Genomic DNA, 21210 nt, shown 5'->3' with positions numbered 1-21210 from the left:
TGGGCCGGTTAATTTCATTGTGAACTGGCTGCATTCTTATGTTGAAGCTTTTTTTGAACCCTCCGATTTTGTTGACCCCCTAGAGAACCCTGCGTGGAAATATAGGAAATTTAATAAATTTTACTGAAAAATGATTAATTTTGTTCAAAGTTTGCCCGTTTCATTATGTTATTGACGTGACCTTAACCAAGAAACTAATTCCTAATCAATGATTGATTCGTGCTTAATCAAAAAAGATTTACTTGGGTGTTGCTGACTATGTGCAGTGGCTCCCAAAAATAAGTGTACACCTACTTTTTACCGATATATTGCCTTCTCACGGTCACTAGTATTTTCCATTGAAATATTTTTTTAACAGTTTAATAAATCAAATATTTGACATACTATTGGTACAGATGAATTATTGACATATTCAAATGTTGATATTTACAAATAAAAGGTGTTCGGATCAAAAAGTGGTCAAACTGAATTGCGTGTAAATCGATTATTTGTTTATAAAAAAAATCAAAGTATCTTTCCTTTTGAAGTTCAATATGCATAAAATACTCAGTTAAGATTCCGGTCGCCCTAGTCCAAATTGGCGAGATTGTCGTTTGTCACCTGCAATCATAATTTGTACAGTTACCTTATCCACTTTCTTCGACGCAGAACGCCAGTTTGCTTTAACTGCTTCTAGCTGCTTACAGTTTTTTGGGGTCTTCTTACGGTTTTGCTTAATTATTGTCCAATGTTTTTCGATTGGTACAAGTTCTGGTGTGTTGGGAAGGTTCTTATCCGGTGACTCGCCTTGCCTCGGTATGCAATCCGTAAAATGGATTTACCACCTGGGTTTTTTTGTAAATTCTTTATTTGAAACGGCTCATACCTTTAGGCTTTAAGGAGCCAAACTCTTTTTGTTTTTTTTTACAATAGTTTGCTTACTTCTAGTTCACTTTTTTTTAAGAAAAGAAAATAGATAGGGAACTATGGAAATAAAAAGAATTATAGACGAAGATCAATAGCTTTAAGGAAAAGATATATTCCGAACATGTAGTCCAAGTCTATCACTGCCAGCACATCTCTCACTGGAACATAGGGTGGTTTTCCTCGGGCCCGAAGGGAGTCTATCAAATTCGTCCTAGCGACAAGATGGACCTCGCACGACCAAACAATATGCTCGATGTCGTGGTAACCTTGGCCGCAACTACACAAATTGCTGCCAGCAATATCAAAACGATAGAGTACCGCGTCTAAGGAACAATGATTGGACATAAGACGTGAAAATATACGAATAAAATCCCGACTCAAGTTCAATCTATTAAACCATGGTTTAAGGCTTACCTTTGGGATAATCGAGTGGAACCACCGACCCTTCTCATCCTCGTCCCATTTGCGCTGCCAGTTGACAAGAGAGTTTCTTCGAACCAAATAGTAAAATTCGCTAAGGACGATTTCACGTTGATACGTGTCGCCTTCCATTGCTCCCACCTTTGCCAGAGAGTCTGCCTTCACATTGCCCACTATCAAGCAATGAGAGGGAACCCAAACAAAGGTGATGGTAAAGCGACGTTTTGATAAAGCACTCAAATTATTTCGTATCTTCTCGAGGAAGTACGGCGAGTGCTTTCCCCGTTTTATCGAATGGATTGCTTCAACAGAGCTCAGACTATCCGTTACAATATAGTAGTGTCCACCTGGCCGTGATGCGATACTGTCCAAAGCCCAGTGAATAGCTGCTAACTCTGCTACATATACAGAGCATGGTGACTGAAGACTGTGAGAGGCGCTATATATTTCGTTGAACACTCCAAATCCTGTTATTTCCTCTATAAGTGATCCATCGGTAAAGTACATTTTATCGGCATCGACGTGTCTATATTTAGCTTCAAACATTCTTGGAATCAGAAGAGGGCGATGCGAGACCGGGATTCCACGAATTTTTACCACCTGGGTTATCAACTAATAAAAAAGTCATTTGACAACAAATTTAAATTTCGATTTTTCAGATTTCCTTTGGTCCCCCCAGCTTGTTTTTGGAAGTCCTAGAATTCTCAGAAAGTCGATTTTTGATCTATTGTGAATTTAAAATTTTTTTTTAAACTATACAATTTTGGCTTAACTTTTAACACATAGCGGGCCAAGTGGTAAAACATAACTCAAATTTACAAATCTATTTTGCAATTGATAAAAAAGTTTGCTAGTGCGGCGCGTTTAACGCACGCAGATCCAGATCACTTCCTGTTTACCTGTTCAAATTATGGAACAAGTAGATGGACGATATGGAATATCCTGTTGGAGAAAAGAATTACACCAGATGTTCAAATAATGCTTAAAAGTCTTAACACAGAAGTCCTTTAAATAAAATTTTTAGAAACGTCGCTGGTGAACTGGCAACAAAACACAGACTTCCGACAATCTAGTACTTCACTTTTCTTTGTCGGAAGTCTTTGGGAAGTCCGGACTTCCGAAGTAAAATTTAGTGCTGGCGCTGTTATATGTCAATAATTCTACGTTTCAGTGTTTTTTTTTTTCAAAATCGCACAAAAAATATATTTTGTACAGTACAAAGAACATTCATCACTCCTTAAATGTGCGGCCATTTGGTCTCGCACGGTACACGCATCATTATTTCTTCTCTCAGCTTAGCTCTCTGCCCAAATCACCACCCACCGTACCTACTCGACAGATGAAATTTCAATTTGTAAAAAAATCGCGCAAAGTAGTGAACTTTGAAAAATTTTAGTAGATTCATTTTTCGTTGCATTGAAAATCTAAAGCCTGCAAAATGTTAGAATTTTAATAAATTTTGTAGACATATTTTTTCAAAAACTCTACCATCGCTCAAACAGTTTTGACTAAATAGCAATCGAATGAAAAGTAGGTTTTTCAGGACACTTTTTTGAACTTTTTGTGACTATTTCATTAAAACAAATTTAAAAAAATATTTCTTGACTTCATGATGTAGACATTATCTTCAGCTTTCATATGCATAAGGCAAATATTGTTTTGGACGTGTTATATATGAACTACAGCAGTTTTCCTGAGGCATGTTTTTTCGGATCTTTTTTTTCTTTCATGCTAAATAACGAGAAAACTAGAAGCTTTAGCTATATATAATGTTCTAAACATATTTTACTGACATCACAAGGTAATTTTTATTGTAATCGGTTAGATATAAAAAGAGTTATGACGATTTTAGCTTGGAGTGTCAAATTGACACTCCTAGTGCTGATTAGGGTAATGAAATCTAATGCGGATGAGGGTTAAAATCAATCATTTTATGTTTGCTCTGAATACTAAAAAAAGGTGTTGTGCCGCTAGTAATTGATTAATTTTTTTTTCCATAGTATTCCGTCTCACGATCTGCACAAAATTGATAAAATTCACTTGGTCCATGGCAACCGTTCTCCAATTTCTCGGACATCCCACATTCGTCCACTTGGTCTAATCACCTCGGTTGTTGCGCCCCGTCCTGCTCGTCACTTTCCTTACGGATTCGTAGCGAACACCTGTTTTACAGGACAGTAGTCCGGCATTCTCACAACATGTCCTGTCCAGCGTATATCCGGCCTGCCTTCACCACCTTCTGGTTACTGGGATCGCGATAGGGTCGTGCGAACTCGTGGTTCATCCTTCGCCTCCACATTCCGATCTCCTGCACGCCGCCAAAGATGGTTCTTAAGAACACTCCGAGTGTACGCAGGTCCTCCTCGAGCAATCTCCATGGCTCGTGCCCGTAGAGGGCAACCGGTCTAATGAGCGTAATGTACAGGCTGGTGTTATTGTCCGGAAAATCGCATGAAGCACTGCGTTCCATCCATCGTCGCCTTGATCAGTCTGGTCAGCTTCCCGGAAAAACTGTTCTCGTCCATGATTTACCATAGCTCGTCACGGTCCATCGTGTCGTATGCGGCTTTGAAGTCGATGAATAGATGGTGCGAAGGGACTTGGTGTTCACGGCATTTTTGGAGGATTTGCCGTAATATGACAATGTGGTCCGTCGTAGACCGTCCCTCCATGAAGCCTTGACTTCCCACGAATCTGTTTGCTTGTGGCGTTAGACGGCGGAGTAGGATTCGGGACAGCACTTTGTAAGCGTTATTTAGGATCGTTCGGTAGTTCTCACAGTCCAATTTGTCGCCATTCTTGTAGATATGACATATTACTCCCTCCTACCAACTTCTCCGGTAGCTATTCTGTATCCCAGATCCGGACCATCAACCGGTGAAGGCATTCGGCCAAGTTACAGTCATCTATAAATGGTGGGTACTCGTGCTTTATACTCTAACATGTATCGTTTAAAATGCACAATGTCATTGCCAAGCTCCGTTATAAAAACATTATTATTATTATTATTACTATTATTAGGCCGGAACAAATTTCAAATTCTTCTTTTGTCACTCGGAGTTGGAACATCGCGAGGGGGGGGGACAATAAAAAATAATGCAAAAAACTGATAAATTGGAATAAATTGCACGAAATCTCATATGCAACAAAATTGCATACTATATAATTGCACAAAACGGTCCTACGCCGTTTGGCCTAAAGTCATTTGGCATAAAGCCGTTTGGCATAGCGTCGTTTGGCATAAAAGTCGTTTGGCATAAAGTCGTTTGGCATAATGGCCGTTTGGCATAATGGACGTTTGGCATAATGTCCGTTTGGCATAATGGACGTTTGGCATAAAAATATAAAAATTTATAAGGTAACATAAAATGTTGCTAAACATAAAAATCTATAAGTTTTTTTTCAATTTACCGATTTTCTAGGTTTAATCAAATTCCTAGGAAGGCCCCGTGTTTCTAGGTTTACCCTAGTGAACCTGTATATAAGAGAAGTGACATCTGAAACACGAAATTCCAATCGAGCAAAAGAACTGTCAAAATCGATTCCAATCGATCCGAGCATTTTGTCGCAGAGCTTTTACCTTTCTTATTGAAAACTCAACCAAGGAAGGTATTGTGATTGTTGTTATAGTTCAAACATATAATTTTTTAGCTGGTCATATGAGTTTATGATTAGGTGCAATTTTTTTCAATGCTTCGGTGAATCGTGTTTCTAGTTAGAAAACTAACTGATTGTTAACGAAATTCAAGTCATTCATACCGTTTATCGCGATCCTTCGGGCATCGAGTTCAATGTTGTTTTGTTGGATTGAAGGAGCGTTCACTTTAGAGCTTGAACATTGAACCAGAAAACAGTGCTGGGGATTTTTTTCTCCAGGATTTCGGCGATGTTGCCACATATTTTATTTTAAGAGGAATCAGATGTCGCTTCTCTTATATGAAGGTTCACTAGTTTACCCAAAGCTAGGGACAATCCCCTAGCCCGGTCCGCACCTCGAAGCGTAAGGACCATACTTCATTTTAGTTCGAACGCGAAGCGTGAGGAGGCTTCCTCGAAATGTTGATCCATCATTTTAGAACGACCATGCCTTTCTAGGTTTATTCAAAGCCCTAGGGAGGCCCCGTGTTTATAGGTTTACCCAAAGCTAGGGACAATCCCCTAGCCCGGTCCGCAACGCGAAGCGTAAGGATCATACTTCATTTTAGTTCGAACGCGAAGCGTGAGGAGGCTTCCTCGAAATTTTGATCCATCATTTTAGGACGGCCACGTCTTTCTAGGTTTATTCAAAGCCCTAGGAAGGCCCCGTGTTTCTAGGTTTACCCAAAGCTAGGGACAATCCCCTAGCCCGGTCCACAACGCGAAGCGTAAGGACCATATTTTATTTTAGTTCGAACGCGAAGCGTGAGTAGGCTTCCTCGAAATGTTTATCCATCATTTTATGCCAAACGGCCATTATGCCAAATGACCATTATGCCAAACCAAACGACTTTATGCCAAACGACTTTTATGCCAAACGGCGTTATGCCAAACGGCTTTATGCCAAATGAATTTATGCTAATCAGTATACAATCGCACAAAACCTATTAATCAAGTAGGTAGGTACAAATGGTACAAATGGTCATGAAACTCCCATCTGCCACAATTTGTTTTTTGCTCTTGTAATGTTTTGTATATTTGATATTTTTTTACGAAATTTCCATAAAATAATTAAAACTTTATTTATTCCCCTCATTTTTGGGAATTTCGAGGGGGGGGGGGGGGTTGACAAAAGAAGAAATTGGTATTTGTTCAGGCCTTATTAATGTTTATTGAAGACCCGTTAGAAAAATATGTTTTTCTATTAAATGTGGAATACTCACCGTACAACTTTTTGCCTCTAAAAAAAAAATGACAAAATATATGTTTTCAGACAAACCGGGAACTGAATCGATGAACCTTAGCTATGCTTTGTAAAAAAAAAATTAGGAAGAAGGCCTGTAAAATACAAAAAAGCAAAGCTGCCATTGGGTCAATTTTTCGGCATCAGTAAACAGTTTCTTCGATTCAAATTGTGTACTAAATAGAGCTTAAGTTTTTACTGATTTTATTTAATTTTTTCAATATTAATTCGATCATTTTTATTGTATTAATAATATTTCTCGCTCTTGTTTATTAAACAGTGTTCAAAGTTTTACATTTGTTGTATAACTGTATATTTTACTTACTCAACACTTGCTTTCTATCCATTAGAATCTGTTTGAGTGAATTGTGTTCAAGATATTTTGATTTATGTTGTTAATTGTTTTCAGTAACTTTAATCTTCTTTCTACAGTTTATAGGCATATCATTCGAAGTGTATGGTGTTGGTGTAGCACATAAATTAGTTTACAATAATTGTTAAACTAAGCCTATAAAGAAAATAGAGGTGGGGGAGATAAACAAAAAAAAAAAACGAACAATAAATATACTCTGGTTTCTTACGCAATATACTTTCATATGTGTTTCCTAGTGAAGCCACCCGAAATTTGTTTGCCTCAATCGGTGCTTTCTACTCTCAAATTTCGAGTATGTAATATTTGCAAAAAAAACCATAATTTCTATCTAGAAGTGTTAACTTAAGAATAAATCCTTTGTTATCATCATCAAATGTAGGCTTGATCTTAGGTATGTTACAAGTTACTAAAAGATGCTTACTAGAACAAACTAAAAAGCGTGTGTGCCTAAACAAGACCAACAGTGATCGTTAAGAGCTCAATTCCGAAATGTGTCGTAGTTTCACTAGTGCACTGACTGCTTCAAATATAAGTTATGGTAGACTGAGTTTCTGTATCTTAACAAACAAAATAAGTGGTTTTGGCTTGAAGTAAATGATTGAATTTGAAAGACGCAGTTGGATTTAGAGTATTAATAAGTGCTAGTTGTACAAGCTGAACATTGAATTATGATGAAAAACAAAAAAAAACTTGTTTTGGGTACATGATGTTTGTGAGATATTAAACTACCTTTCGCTAGGTGAATCACTTTCAGTTTGTTGTTTTCCTAGACCTACTACCTACATACAGTGAAAATGTGCAATCATTCAATGAATAAGAAAAAAAAATAATGAAATAAAGAACTGCAAAACAGCTTCTCTTTGAAAATTTTTGAAGGACGGATTAACAATAAACTCATTGGAATTGATATGCAAATCCAAATCTCAAGAAGCTAACATCCTTATGTCGTCAATACACCAATTGACTCAAATAGATTGCATGGCAATCGACGAAGGCGAAGTCACATATTATTTATTATTGAAGTTGAAAATCAAGAGAAAAAAATGGCACTTAATAAAATTTCTATGAAACTGTTCTTGACTGATTGGAGTGAGAGAATTATTTCATTTTTCACAAACTATCCAGACTAATGAACAATATAAGTCAAGTATACCGAGAAAGAGGGCATTCCATATTATGTATTTTAGCCTAACCGACCTCGATGTGTTTGAAATAACTATCGCAGTGGATAAGTTATTATGTTTTGAGGAAAACTATGGAAAAGAAATAACCAACACATTTTTTTTACGACAGTTAAATTTGAAAACGTATAAATATATGACTCACATATATCGAGAAAAATAAACTGGAGTAACAGCACTTTTGTCTGTTCTCGAAAGATTGAAATATCAAAAGACAAATTGCACAAACTTATTTAGGTATCATACGCTACCAGCGGTGAAAAGCGCTGTTAAAAAAGTTCCAAGATCTCAAAGAATAGACAACACGTGAAAAAGAATTTGGGAAGCTTACTGCTGCTCCCCAGACTGCTGCTGACTAGATGAATTATTGTTAGAGATGGACGAGGATTGCGATAAAGAGCCGCCGGAACCGGTCCGATTGGCTGCAGTCCCGTTTGGGAGCTTATCACTGCTACCGCTGGTAGGCATCGACGATTCGGGAGTACCAGCTGCTTCTGCCTTGGCCTCCAGTACGGCAATGCAGTGGTTTATACTTTTGATTGCTTCTCGGCGAGCCGATTTGATCTGTGGTTGATCTTCTGCATCGATCGAATCTAGCTTCAGGAGATTCTGCGTTAGCATTTCATCCAAATAAATATACGTCTTGTCCCGTTTGCCGTCTTTGCCGCCCTGGAACCGCTCGACTTGATCGAAGATGTCGAGAACGTCCCGTTGGATCCTTTGGATTTTGCTGATTGGATCGTTGGCAACCGGTGGTGGTGGTTGTTTCGGTTTAGAATCAGGCTGATCCTGAGCTGTTGGAGCCGCTTGTTTAGCTGCCTGATCCTGTTGATACTGTTGGTAACGAGCAGCTTGCTGTTGTTGATACTGCTGTTGCTGTTGGGCTGCCGTTGGGGGAGATGGAGTTTGTCGAGGCATCGAAGATCCTCTAGGAGCTGACTGGGGATGCGCGCTGGCTTGCTGATGAGACGGAGGCACTGAACTTTCTGTGGCAAAGATAGGAACTTGCCTGGCTGGGGAAGATTCTCGTGCCGGGCTGCTATTAGCTTGCTTGAAGAACGACGACGAATTTGGAAAGCTACGCACCGGGAAATCTCTCGCTCTATCAAAAATTGAACCGTGTTGTTTGAAAAAGTCTGAATTGTGGGAAGGCATTTCCATGCGAGGAGCTTCCGGCATAGTGTGGGTGTTCCGTTCGAAAGATGCCGAATGCTGGGGATTGTTACTCGGTTTTTCACTCGCTGGTGGATCCGGAAGTTTATTCAGTAGCGGTTCTGAACGGCCTTCTACGAAGATCGGAATATGCCTAACAGTAGGCTGCGTAGATTGGGGTTCTTGTTGAGACATTCTCGTGCACCGGTTTTCTGAAATATTGAAAACATGGACGTTAAAACTGTTCAAATAGAACAAGTAGTCGACGTTGTTTGTTTTGTAAACTGTAGTTGTGCTGTTTTAAGTTTATAAAAATTTTAAATTCATTCGTTAGTGCACACGCTGTCGTTCCACAAAAGATTCCAACAAAGTATAGAGCAATTCTTAGAAAACTGATACTTTTTATGTACCGGTTAGACAGAACGAAAGTGTTGCCTTTTCTACGTTTCAAAATTGTTGTTTTAACATCAAAAACAGAAAGAAATAAAACGGAAATAAATATAAATAATAATCGTAATCATATTATGATTAAGATTAATTAATTTGCCAAAAAATAGTCGAAAGTCTTAAGAACAGTTATTTTCTCAATTTGAAATCGGAATCCAATAAAAAATATTCAAACCTTTTTCTAACGTTAATAAATAATATTATGTACTTAAAATTTTAAGATAACTGGATAAAATATCGCTAGTATTTGAAAGTACGATTTGTTTACTTATGTTCAGTTGCTGTGCTTTCCGATTTAGAAATTATTCAATACTAAACAAACAATTCCAGTTTACGTCACAACCTTGACGTGAAATCGGATATTAAATAAAACCATTACTCATAGATTGATTTTTGTTTCACTTTTTCGAGCGTATGCGAGAATAAAACACACTCGCCGTAACATATCGTGTCAATCTCTTATGAGGACTATCTATTAGAATGTGGATGTGGACCCAAATCCACTCACCTGTTTAGTCTGCTAGGAAATCTGCCACTAGAATTAAAGCTCTTCCGTTCCGGTATTCCGACAACCGTAAGGATTCCAATGAATCTATTGAATACCTGGTTCTATTTGCCCGAGAATATGTTTGAGTTTCGCACTTCCTCCTCTCAGCTGCTTCTTTCGCTGCACCTATCCACGACCAGCTGCTTCCAAATTCGGTCGGCAACTATGGGAGAGCGTGAGAGCCGTCCAGTTTGTTCTAGAAACAATCCGCAATGCAAAATCTCTATTTTCGGGTCTTCACGACGAATGGCTGCTGATTTAGGGCTTAAGCCTTCCTGGCCACGCTTTCAATATCTTCTGGTACAAACTTACTGCGTCGAAAAGGCGAAGAATGTAGGCGAATGTATCCAAAAGCAATCAGCTGCCAAATTTAAGGATATTTTTCACGATTGAAAACTTTACAGATCTATATTTTTTTACTTCGCGACGTCGAATGTTCCGTGGGTTCCGTGCTACAGATGAGAATGATGAGAAAAATGCGAGTTTGACAAAGGTTGTCAAGTTCGGGCGAAATCATGACTCATTCGCTTGCCGAAGCCCGCCGCCAATCCACACTGTGATACATTGGCAACAAAATTTTCCAAAGATTCCCTCTTATATTTTTTAATGTTCATTCAATTTAGTTCGCAGCAAAAACCCGAACCAATATGGGGCCGTTCAGATACCACGTGGACAGAAAAATGAGATTTTTCACCCCCTCCGTGGACAAGCGTGGACATTTGACAAACCCCTACCCCCCTCCCCGGATGTCCACGTGGACAGATTTGAATTTGTTTTTTTTTTTCAAATACCTATAATTTGACAGTTAGGAAAGACCACTTTTTGCCTTTTTGTTATTGAAGTGGCTGATTTAAAAAAAAAAACGAATAAAAATTTCCTAATGTCAAATAAATTTAAAAATTTTAAATTTCTTAATTATCATATTAATCACTCGCTTTCATAAGTAGCTACTTAATTGTTTAAACTTAAACTGGATAGCTTTGCAATTTTAAGATTTTGATTTATACACCTTAATATTCATTCACCTTGAGAAAATATTTTGGAAGTAAGTATGTCCACGTGGACATGACCCGAACCCCTACCCCCCTCTCCGTGGACAAGCGTGGACATTTCCATACACCCCTCCCCACTAAGTTGTCCACGTGGTATGTGAACGGCCCCTATGTCCTACAAGCATACAAGCCGCTGGTAGAGGTCGTGATATTATGTTGATGTTTCACCAACACTTTTTGGTTTTGGGGAGAGTTTTTTAGCTTTACTAAGCTCAAGACGTTGGAAAATCAATGAACGTCCACGTTGATATACTACACCTCATAAATATTTTCAAAGGTAAATAAGGTTGTATACTGTGTATACTGTATACCGGAATTTCATTTACCGATTGTGCATTCACCAGACTACCGTGTACCGGGCTGTACTATATATCGGCCTATTATAATACCATTTACTGGAAATCACTTACCGAACCAAGGGGCTGAAAGAGAAGAAAATTTTCGAACTGACATTTCAGTAGCGCACTGACGTTTTGGTATCAAAATTCCATTGAAATCAAAGGGGACCTGACGTTCTAGTTCCAAAAAGTCAGTACGGTCCGTTTGTATGTGATTTGACAGTTGCTTCAGTCCTTTGTACCGGACTATACCATTTACCGGAATTACCATTTTTCTCGCAACACTGACAAAATTTTCGGGGCACTACCGCCCGTTAGCAGTGCGACACCAGGTCAAAACCAGTGCAACAGTGTCGAAGGAACAAATAAGATGACAACAATTAGTGGTGCACCTGGGCAATTGCGTTAACGCTTGAAATCAGCAAATACGGTATATGCAGAGGGCGGCAACGTTACACGTTTTGTCTATGTATCGTGTGACCAACATTTTTTAAATATGTGCTCGTGAATCTCGTTTTTAAGCTTCTTTTTCCTCAGATTTGGGTTTTTTTTGCCTTGAGAGCATAGGAGATGAAAGCTTAAATCTGAGGAAAAAAGCTTAAATCTGTCAAAAAAAGGGGGAAATCTGAGAGATGTGCTCCACACGGTTGGAGTAGAATTGCCGGCCTCTGGATATATGTCATCGGCCTAACACTTATAACTTTTTTGTTATTATTAGTGTTTAATAAGATATCGGTATCGAATTTTGAATACGGCGAATGTGCCAACAACACATTTTAGAAAAAACGTGTTCATAGTTTTGACAGCTCCATATGCTCCCAGCAAAAATATTATTTTGCTTACATTATTTTCCGAAAACCAAAAATCTTTCAGTGATAACCCCATTTGTTTACATTTGGCGCATTCACCTTATTCAAAATGCACTAACCGATATTTTAACATTTTGTTTTTTCCGATAAATCAATATTTTTTGTTTAATTTACGAACGCCAGCATCGATAGAAAAAACCAATTTACGAACACGACGTAAATAATATTTCCCATTTTTGGTCACCTGATCTCCCATAGTGCACTGGTACGAAATCAAAACATATAGCGAGATACATCCCGCCCCCGTTCTGTCACTCATACTTCACTAATTTCGCCGCGTTTTGATTTTGCCAATGTGTGTGCGAAAGCGGATGAAGGGGGCATGAACTACAGCACATTAGCGCCGAAAAAAATTAGCTCTGCCATAATAATTTGGCGATTGTTTCTCAATGTGTGCAAGTTATGATAACACTTTCTACTTCGAACGGAAACATAACAATCTGGATTATTGTTCTCTATCATCGAGAATCTTCTGGCAGTACAATTCTCCCGAACATAAAACGAAGCTTGATCAATTTTTTATCAATTCAAACATAATTGCTTTGAAAAAAACCTATCTTATATTTACATAGTCTTACATTACAGACTATTTGACACACATAATAATTATTATCTATTTAACAGGTACCTACACTATAGTCACTGGGTTTCTTTTCTTTTTTTTGAAAATTCTTTATTTGAAATGGCTCATATACCTTTAGGCTTTGTAAGGAGCCAAACTCGTTTTATTTGTTTAAAATTGTTTGCTTACTTCTAGTTCACCTTTTTTAAGAGAGAAGAAAATATAAAGGGAAATATGAAAAAAATAGATCAATAGCTTTTAGGAAAAGATATATTTCGAACATGTACCTACAGATCTATCAGAACCAATATAGTCAAAACTCTTCCCCCCTGGTCAAATTTATCGTTGTGCGTCCAGCCGTCAATTATTTAGTCTAATCGTGTATAAATAATTTTTAGAATAAGTTTCTTCAGAAGATAAACAATCCGCTGTATGCGCTTTATTTTTTAATATTTCTGCGTTCGAGCCGTGCATGAGAATAGGCAATAAATTTTGCTTTAGCGGGTGTCCCATTGGCAAAACTATACCAACACCGGAACAAAACGGAAACCTTCGAAATGAAGATGGTGTGGTGTTGTGTTGTGTGCGATGATTGTATAAAGATGCATGCGATTGTGTAGGAAAACTGTTTGTCATAAGAACACACGGAATTGTACCAACACACATACGCATACATGGAGAATCCATTTCCATTCATTCGCTCGGGCAAGTTATGAGCGAAATTCATGCTGGTCTTCTTTCAGTACGAAGCGAGAAAGCCAGCAGTAAAGGCACGCATTAATGGGTGATCGTTCTTTTCGGACTTTGACAATCGAATTTTGGTCTGAAGTTTTTCGTATTTTGTGGACTATTCTTATCGTGTGTTGCGGTTTATCATAGGAGAACCGAAATATATGAACTTCCAGGCATGTGAAGTGGTTTCAGATCGAGATAAGTGAAAAAATTTCCCAACAATAGTCTGCTAAATTGGCCAGGATGGAACAATCGGAGAAAAATCAGCGAAGGAACCTGGCGGTTGTGTGAGTATCATCTTCATACCAATACGTTGACAGCGCTTGTTAAATAGAGGCACATAGTGGGCAAACGACAAGCCATTCATCAGGCAGGGCAAAATAGTTTGGATTGTATGTGTTATTCAAAGATTGCAGACAAAAGAGCTAGCAGCTAGCTTCCACAGTTAACAGATCCACCACACGCTGGCTCAATATGTGGCATAATAAAATTCAAATCAATCCGCCTGGCTATGAACAAGCTTTGTGAGAGCAAGAGCCGCCCGACATGGGTTTCGATATTTTGTGGTTGATCCCCCCCCCATACTGGAGGGTTTCACTGTACCGTTTTGATTGTTTCGGAAATGTCGACAATGTACACCAATAGAGAGTTATTTATTTTTTTAAATTAATGTTATTTTAATGCTGTATGGCAATTCATTGCATATTCTATGAAGCTTAGATAGAACTTATAATCCATAAAAAATAAAAGTATCAAAATGACAAACATAAAAATGAGCTTCACCGAAAAAGGAACAAGAACTGGAAATCCCGATTCGATCAGGAAACCGTTTACATACGACCGGCTCAAAGCCAAACCATTTAATTTCGATCATTGATCTTCTTCTTGATTACAGGCCGTGCGGAATCTTGGTTTTTTCGAATGAAGAACACTCGCAACACATCGAAAGGATCTATAATCTTTTGTTTATTACAATCTCATACAAGGAATAGTAGCTCATTCATATCATCAAAAGCTGATGACGATATCGTCTGCTTTAGTATTTTGTAATGCAAAATCAACCAAACAAGTTTATGCTCTATCGGAAGATGGTTTCATTTCAAGCTATATGCTCTTTTGTCGAGACTGTACGGTCTCTGTAGCTAATATAATGACCTGGCCAGAGGAGCAAACAAAACCAAACCAAAAGCGATTCACTTCCATCCATTGGCTCCGCCTCAGTGGCGAGGTAGAGCAGAATCAAACATGCATGCAGTAAAAAGAAGCAAACTCAAGCGACGTCACTTCAATGTGTTCTGCTTTTGCTTATTTGCGCGTTATTTCAGCTCCGTCCCGATATGTGTTGTTTTTTTCTTAACTTCTGCTGCTCTGGTGCTGTTGTTGATGATAATGGTTGTTTCTCCGGCTTTTTCGTTTCCCAGCTGCGGGGAACGTGTGGGTATCGTTCAAACACAAGCAGATTCAATCGCCTGCTATGTCGTGTGTTGAATGTGGGTATTCATTTTTCTACCGCCAGCCGCCAGACATGAGACGAACACACATAGATAGCTGATGTTGGTCTTCTCGAGTAAACCGAACCGATGAGACTCGTTCGGTTCTGTTTAGTTGCCCCCTCATGTTCTGCAGTCATCAGCAATAGTAGAGACTGGGGTTAGAATTAGCTCCAACTCGAGCAGCAGGGTGATCCGTTCCGTATCAGCGCAGTTCCGTGGCTAGTCATCGATTGCAAAAAAAAATAGCGCAGGGCCGTTTAATCATCTATTGTTCTCCCACATATGTGGAAATTCAAGGAAAGCCAAGGCCCTCGTTCAGCGAAGAAAAGAAGAAGGTATACATGGTGGAATAAAAAGTAAACAATGGCTTACTCTTGCTTGAACAAGGTGCCATGTTGGAACCAAGGGAATGTTCGAGAAGGGGGTTTCATTGTTAATCATTACCTACTACTGTTGGTTGTGTTCTGCTGCGGCTGCGGCGAACACCAAAACAGGTTTTTGATATATCAGTTGGTTCGTCATTGGTCGGTCACTCTCGGGACACATACACATGCTGATTGTAATGTAGCTATGTATTTAACGTTTTTTTTTGTCTTTCCAGGGATACATCCAAAATATGCCGCTTATGCCTGGGCAAGGAAGCAAAGTTGACTCGCAAGTTTAGAGATGAAATGAATGAGACGACAGATGAAGGGCTGCTGAAAAAGATATTGGATTGTACCACAGTGAAGGTAACGAAAACTGCTAGTGTGATGATGTTTTGTTAATTCTAGCTAAGCTCGTTCTGTGATGTTGCTTTAGTTGCCTGATTTTATCACGATTCTGGTATTGGATTGTGCTACTGACGATTATGCAGTCACAATTTTCTCGTGCGTTTGGATAACGTCTCGCAATTAAGCCTACATAACTAGCAAAATGTGAACAGAATGAACAATGCGATTTGAAGACTTTTCGTAAATTTTGATCCTGACCGGTATTGTATTTGTAAACGTATTAGGAAGAACCGAATTCTTTCGTCTGTTCTCATGCGTTGGGTACTAGTTTGTTTGATCCAACGTTTAATGCGCAGAATAATACCGAAATATCGATTGAACTGTATTTGCACAATAGACAATTTTATAGGGCAACCACATGGTTACATAAAAGTTCATTAACAATGACAACGTTTTCTTTCATTAGTCACAGGGTGGCCAATGGATTACATTTTCAGATTTTCGAGTTTATTGAAAAATTTGATATTATTTTAACAAGATTATTTCTCGTTCAGACAATATTTTTATATTGAGCAGGATAAATTTCACATAAAAATAACTCATAATGATATGGTTGCATTGAGCATAATTTCAGCTAGAATCCGTTAATAACCCGTTAAACTTATTCAAAGCAAATCCAAAGCTGCTCTACGTTCTACTAGAACTTCGATTTAACTTTTCAGGATATGATTTGTTAAACTAATTGTAGTTCGCTGTGGACCGTAATTGACTACGATATCCGCATTTCTTGGACAGTTTAAGTGATATATAAGATTTCGACAGCGACTTGGGGTCTAAGTTGCATCATGTTCTTAAGTTTTGGTTTTCTGAAAATAGAAGTAGGTAGGTAGTTCTAAACAAGTCCTTAAAAGTCAGTAAGATAAAAGGCTATATAAAAAGGTAAGAGGGAGGAGGCATATCTCCTTTTGTGCGCAATACAGTTCCAACGATAACGATTTTCGGGACTTATTTTGTTTTCGCTCAGCTGTGTTGAACTGAGCATGGCTCCAGTCTTGACTTCCGTTTGAAACTAGCTAGGAAAATTAAATGTACTTAGCGCCCATACAACTTTTGTAATACCATACATAAACCTTTGTTTCATATAAATTACATATTTTTACAGATAACCGTTAAATCCAACTATCCCGGTTCTATTTGTGCGATCTGCGAGTACAAGCTGACGGAGTACAGTCGCTTCCGGGAGAAGTGTATCGAAAATGACGCTCTATTACGCACATTACTGGACTTCGATGAGCCCAACAGCAGCAACGATGACAAACTCAGTTCAACCGAATCGGTTAGCGACAGTATCGAGCTTATCGAGTACACCGAAGCGGACGAACTCAAGGAAATGGAAATGCAAATGTACGGTTCGTCCGACGAAACCAATCAAAGCCAGGCAGAATCTGAACCAGTTGCTGAACCTCCTAACACATCTACCTCCGAGCCGGAGAAGACAATTACCGTGAGCATTCCTTCGACACTGAAAATTACAAAGGTTGTATCCCAAGCCGATGTAAGTGGCAAGGCTACTGCCGAAAAATCGGCTGAACCAGTCAAGGAAAAGCCGAAAATTAGTTTAGTTCCACTTTCTGCACTAGCTGCTCCACCTCGGGTTCCGTCACCAGTTCCTGCAAGTATTTCACCGGTCGTTCCAACTATTCTATCTGTCACATCCGGGGGAATGGTTTCTCCCGATATTGATGAAGCCTCTGAACCCGGTTCTAGTATTGGCAGATCAAAAGACCCAGCATCTGATGATTCTGCCGATTCCAGTGCCGGGAATACATCAGGGGAACCTTTCGAATGTACATTTTGCAATCGGCCCTTCCGCAACAATTATACTCTCAAGAGACATATGAATCTGCACACTGCGGAAAACCTTTACACCTGTGAATATTGCAACAAAAAGTTCAACGATCGTTCAAACTGGAGGATTCATCTGCGATCGCATACCGGCGATAATCTGTTGCGTTGTGCGGTTTGCTTCAAAACGTTCATCTCGCCGTCTACCCTGAAGTATCATTTGCGTTCTCACCGCAAGATGAAGGTGTTCGAGTGTAAACTTTGCATGGAAACCGCCAGTACCTATGAGGATCTGGCGCACCACGTCGTCGACAAGCACGGTGACGTTCGGCTGGACGATTTGACTAAGGCCGTTGAGGACGGTGTTATCGCTGGGGATTTCCTGAAGATTGAAATGGATTCTGAAGATACAAATATGGAAGCTTCGGCACCACCGGCAGCTGTTGCGGACAGCGGTACAACAAATGACGCTGTCAAAATCAAGGAGGAACCAATGGACCAGGATGTTGTTCTGATCAAAGAAGAACCGATGGATGACGAAATATCGGAAACGGCCGGGTCGAACGCTATGGAGCAACTAACAGAAATTGTACCAAGCACGGGAGAGGTAAGACGATGTTTTTATTTAAAATATATTATGAATGACAGGGTACATGAAGTATTCCGGCCAACACGTATCTGCTATTTCTTTCTTTTTTTACATGATTCAAAATTTGAATTTCAAATAGGTAGTTCCTGAGAAATTGTAGATTAGTCAACTCAAAAGCTTATTCTGAAAAATTCTAATTATTCGCCGAGTGAAGCAGCGCACTTCGTTTTGATGTGTTTTTGCTTCCTCCAAGTCTTTAGTTTTGCGCCTTTTATTGTTTACACGGTCACTATTTTCATGAGATAAAAATTCAAATCAACCTCGTCGTAAAACTTTTTCGGAAGCTTGCCAAATACTTGCAAGACGGATTGTCAAACCGTAAAACTTGTGCCCAAAACAATATTCTCCGTTCCGCGATCAAAATCGGTTTGGGAAAATTATGTAAAACTCAAGGTAGATCTGGGTTTTAAGTTGTATGGTATGGTAGTACGCTGTTTTGCCTACATAAAAGAATCTTCAGAATTGTCCATTAACACAACTGAAATTTTTAACAGTCACAAGAAGTGACATTGTGCTTTCCGAATGGTGTCAAAGTATTTACCCTATTTTTAGTTTGTTTTGTAATATGTTCTCTATGATTTCCATTCATTCTGTCCCCATTTTAACTTGTATTACACCATACTAAACCTATTTCTCTGTTACTTTTAGGAAGCGCCACCGGTAATCCTGTTCCGCTGCGACTATTGCATGAAGATATTCAAATATCTGTACGAGCTGCGAGTACACATGAAGTTGCACAACGGCACCAAAGACACAACGCCTGTCGAAGTTACGCCAGCAGCTCCGGCGCAGAAAACAACCACCGTCAAAATAGTTTCTTTAGACGGCGCGAAAAAGGCTCAACCGCCGGCCAAGAAACCTCGCCATCCCTCGATTGATGAGGATGTGGGAGAACTGGCCAATGCTCCGCTTCCTGCTCACAAGTGCAACAAGTGCGACAAACGGTTTCGTACCGAAGAGTTGCTCAAGGTACATGTTGATACTCACCAGCAGGACGATGATGTAGAACAGTCCCGCAGTTGCAAAATGTGTTTCAAAACGTTCAAATGTGAACTGAATCTGGTAGCGCATATGAAAAAGCACCACCCCCTGGAATCTTATGTAGCTGAACAACAGCAGCTAGAAAAACGAACCCAAGACAAAAATGATAAAACAACTGCTAATGGGGAGGAAGGATCGGCCTCTAAATCTTCTGAAACGAATGGTGGACCTTCAACGTCGGCGAGCGGATCTCAAACTGGTCCCCGAAGGTGTGAAATCTGTGCGCTGAGCTTCGACTGCTGCTACAAACTGGAAAAGCACGTACTAACGCACTTCCGTAACAACGAAGCGGTTGCTTTTGTGCCATCGGCCGATCGGCCATACAAGTGTACCGAGTGCCATAAGCGGTTCAAGAGGAAGGACTACTTGTTGATCCACATTCGGACGCATACCGGTGAACGGCGCCACAAGTGTGACCTATGTTCGAGTGCGTTTGTGCACCCATCGAATCTTATCACTCACCGGAAGCTGCACTCAGAGGAACGGCCATTCAAGTGCGATCTCTGTCCCGCGGCATTCAAGCTGTACGCTGGGCTGAAGATACATCGAAAACGGTGTGCGGTAAAGTATCTGCAGGATAACAGTATCACTACTATAATTTAAACCGATAGCTTAGCATGTTAGGTTAAAATCAGATTGTATATGTATGTGTTATGTACATTTCATAACCGCAGAATATCAGAATATTTTTTTCTTCACATTTTCAACTGTGGACGATTGCTCATTTGTTTTTATGAGCAAAACAAAATTCTAAATTATATTTCTGTCTCTTTCTGAAAACGGACACAACCTAGCTTCTATTGAATAAGAGATTTTTTCTGTTTTATGCAGCAAACAACAAAATTGTAAATTTAACCCCCTTTAATTGTAAGTTTAAATAGGCAGGAAGTGTTTGTATGGAATGTGTGCATGAACTGTGAAACAGAGATGACGAACATATGTCTAGGTGTAGGTTGACAAAACAAATACCGGTGTACGGTTAACTGTTAGCAGTACACCATTGCTTTGTTAATAAATGACGAATCGTTTATATTGTACTTTTTGTTCAAATTTTTCTGACTTAAGAAGTGTAGCAATAAATAAATTACAAAATATTTTCAAAACTGGCTTGTCAAAAGTTTCTTAAGTTTGTGAAAATCACTGCATACCTTTGCCAATGGTATTTCATCGTAGAAACTCCAACATTTTTATAAGATGCACGGAAAAGCGTAACTGTTCTGTCTTGTAGTGGGTAGCATTTAAAATAGTGAAATCGACTGTATAGTCGAATTTTTTTCCCGTCGTTTGAATTAAGCGCCGCTGGTTACAAGAAATTTTTATAACAGCCGTAAAATGATTTTTTATTAGTTTTGATAGACAATATCAGATGGCGCTGCATGTATTAATGTTAGCACTGCCCTCTGTTATTCGATGAGTAAAATGCGATCAAAGAAAGTTGCACGCAATGTTATTCAAGACTCACATGATTCCAATAGGCAGCGCCATCTGCTTTTCATAAAATAAACTATTGTAACAAATTGTGGTTTTTTAACTTTACGTTTTTCCAAGCTATTCACTTCTTGTCGTTTAAATTTCTTAAGTAGTAAAATAAAATGATGTATAGCATTAGAAAATCTGTCAATTTTTTGGAACATCTACATCCATCAACTTGTTCGTGACGTGAATCTTGCAATTCTAGTAAAATTACATGCGTTCTAGCATTCGATGGATTAACATACCTTACGTATTTTCATATTATTAAAATCGAAATTTTTTTCCGAGTTTCAGTTTCCGACTCTTTGAAACGAAATTATAAGGGAAATTTACTATTAAAAGAAATGTACAAATTCAGACAATTGCATTCAATATGTTTTACATGTGGTACTATTAGAATGTTTAAAAAAGTTTAAATCAATTAAAAAGCCAAATCTACCATGTAGTGAATTATTTAATCGATCAGCAATTGAGAAATCCTCTACATCCGAATCAACTTACCAAAAACTTGTGTTGATGAAGCCATATGAAAGGTTCA

General features: G+C 38.9%; 2 protein-coding genes across 3 annotated transcripts; one reads left to right on the top strand and one right to left on the bottom strand.

Annotated features, from left to right (window-relative positions):
* Positions 1 to 6374: 6374 nt before the first annotated feature.
* Positions 6375 to 10369, bottom strand: LOC129760468 (BAG domain-containing protein Samui). The gene is made up of 2 exons (XM_055758111.1): positions 9867 to 10369; positions 6375 to 9123 (listed from the first exon to the last, which is right to left on the bottom strand). The coding sequence occupies exon 2, from the start codon at positions 9104 to 9106 to the stop codon at positions 8087 to 8089; it is 1020 nt and encodes a 339-aa protein (XP_055614086.1). The 5' UTR covers positions 9107 to 9123; positions 9867 to 10369; the 3' UTR covers positions 6375 to 8086.
* Positions 10370 to 13480: 3111 nt separating this feature from the next.
* Positions 13481 to 20304, top strand: LOC129760475 (zinc finger protein 658B-like). 2 transcript variants are annotated; one of them, XM_055758118.1, is made up of 4 exons: positions 13481 to 13745; positions 15553 to 15682; positions 16827 to 18116; positions 18807 to 20304. In XM_055758118.1, the coding sequence occupies exons 1-4, from the start codon at positions 13702 to 13704 to the stop codon at positions 19800 to 19802; spliced, it is 2460 nt and encodes an 819-aa protein (XP_055614093.1). In that variant the 5' UTR covers positions 13481 to 13701; the 3' UTR covers positions 19803 to 20304. The 2 variants fall into 2 exon arrangements, with proteins under 2 accessions (XP_055614093.1, XP_055614092.1); XM_055758117.1 differs by lacking the exon at positions 13481 to 13745 and adding an exon at positions 14976 to 15286.
* Positions 20305 to 21210: the final 906 nt, after the last annotated feature.

The sequence above is a fragment of the Uranotaenia lowii genome, unplaced genomic scaffold (genome assembly GCF_029784155.1).
Source record: "Uranotaenia lowii strain MFRU-FL unplaced genomic scaffold, ASM2978415v1 HiC_scaffold_62, whole genome shotgun sequence".
NCBI classification, from domain to species: Eukaryota; Metazoa; Arthropoda; class Insecta; order Diptera; family Culicidae; genus Uranotaenia; species Uranotaenia lowii.
This window is presented reverse-complemented; position numbering and strand designations above follow the sequence as displayed.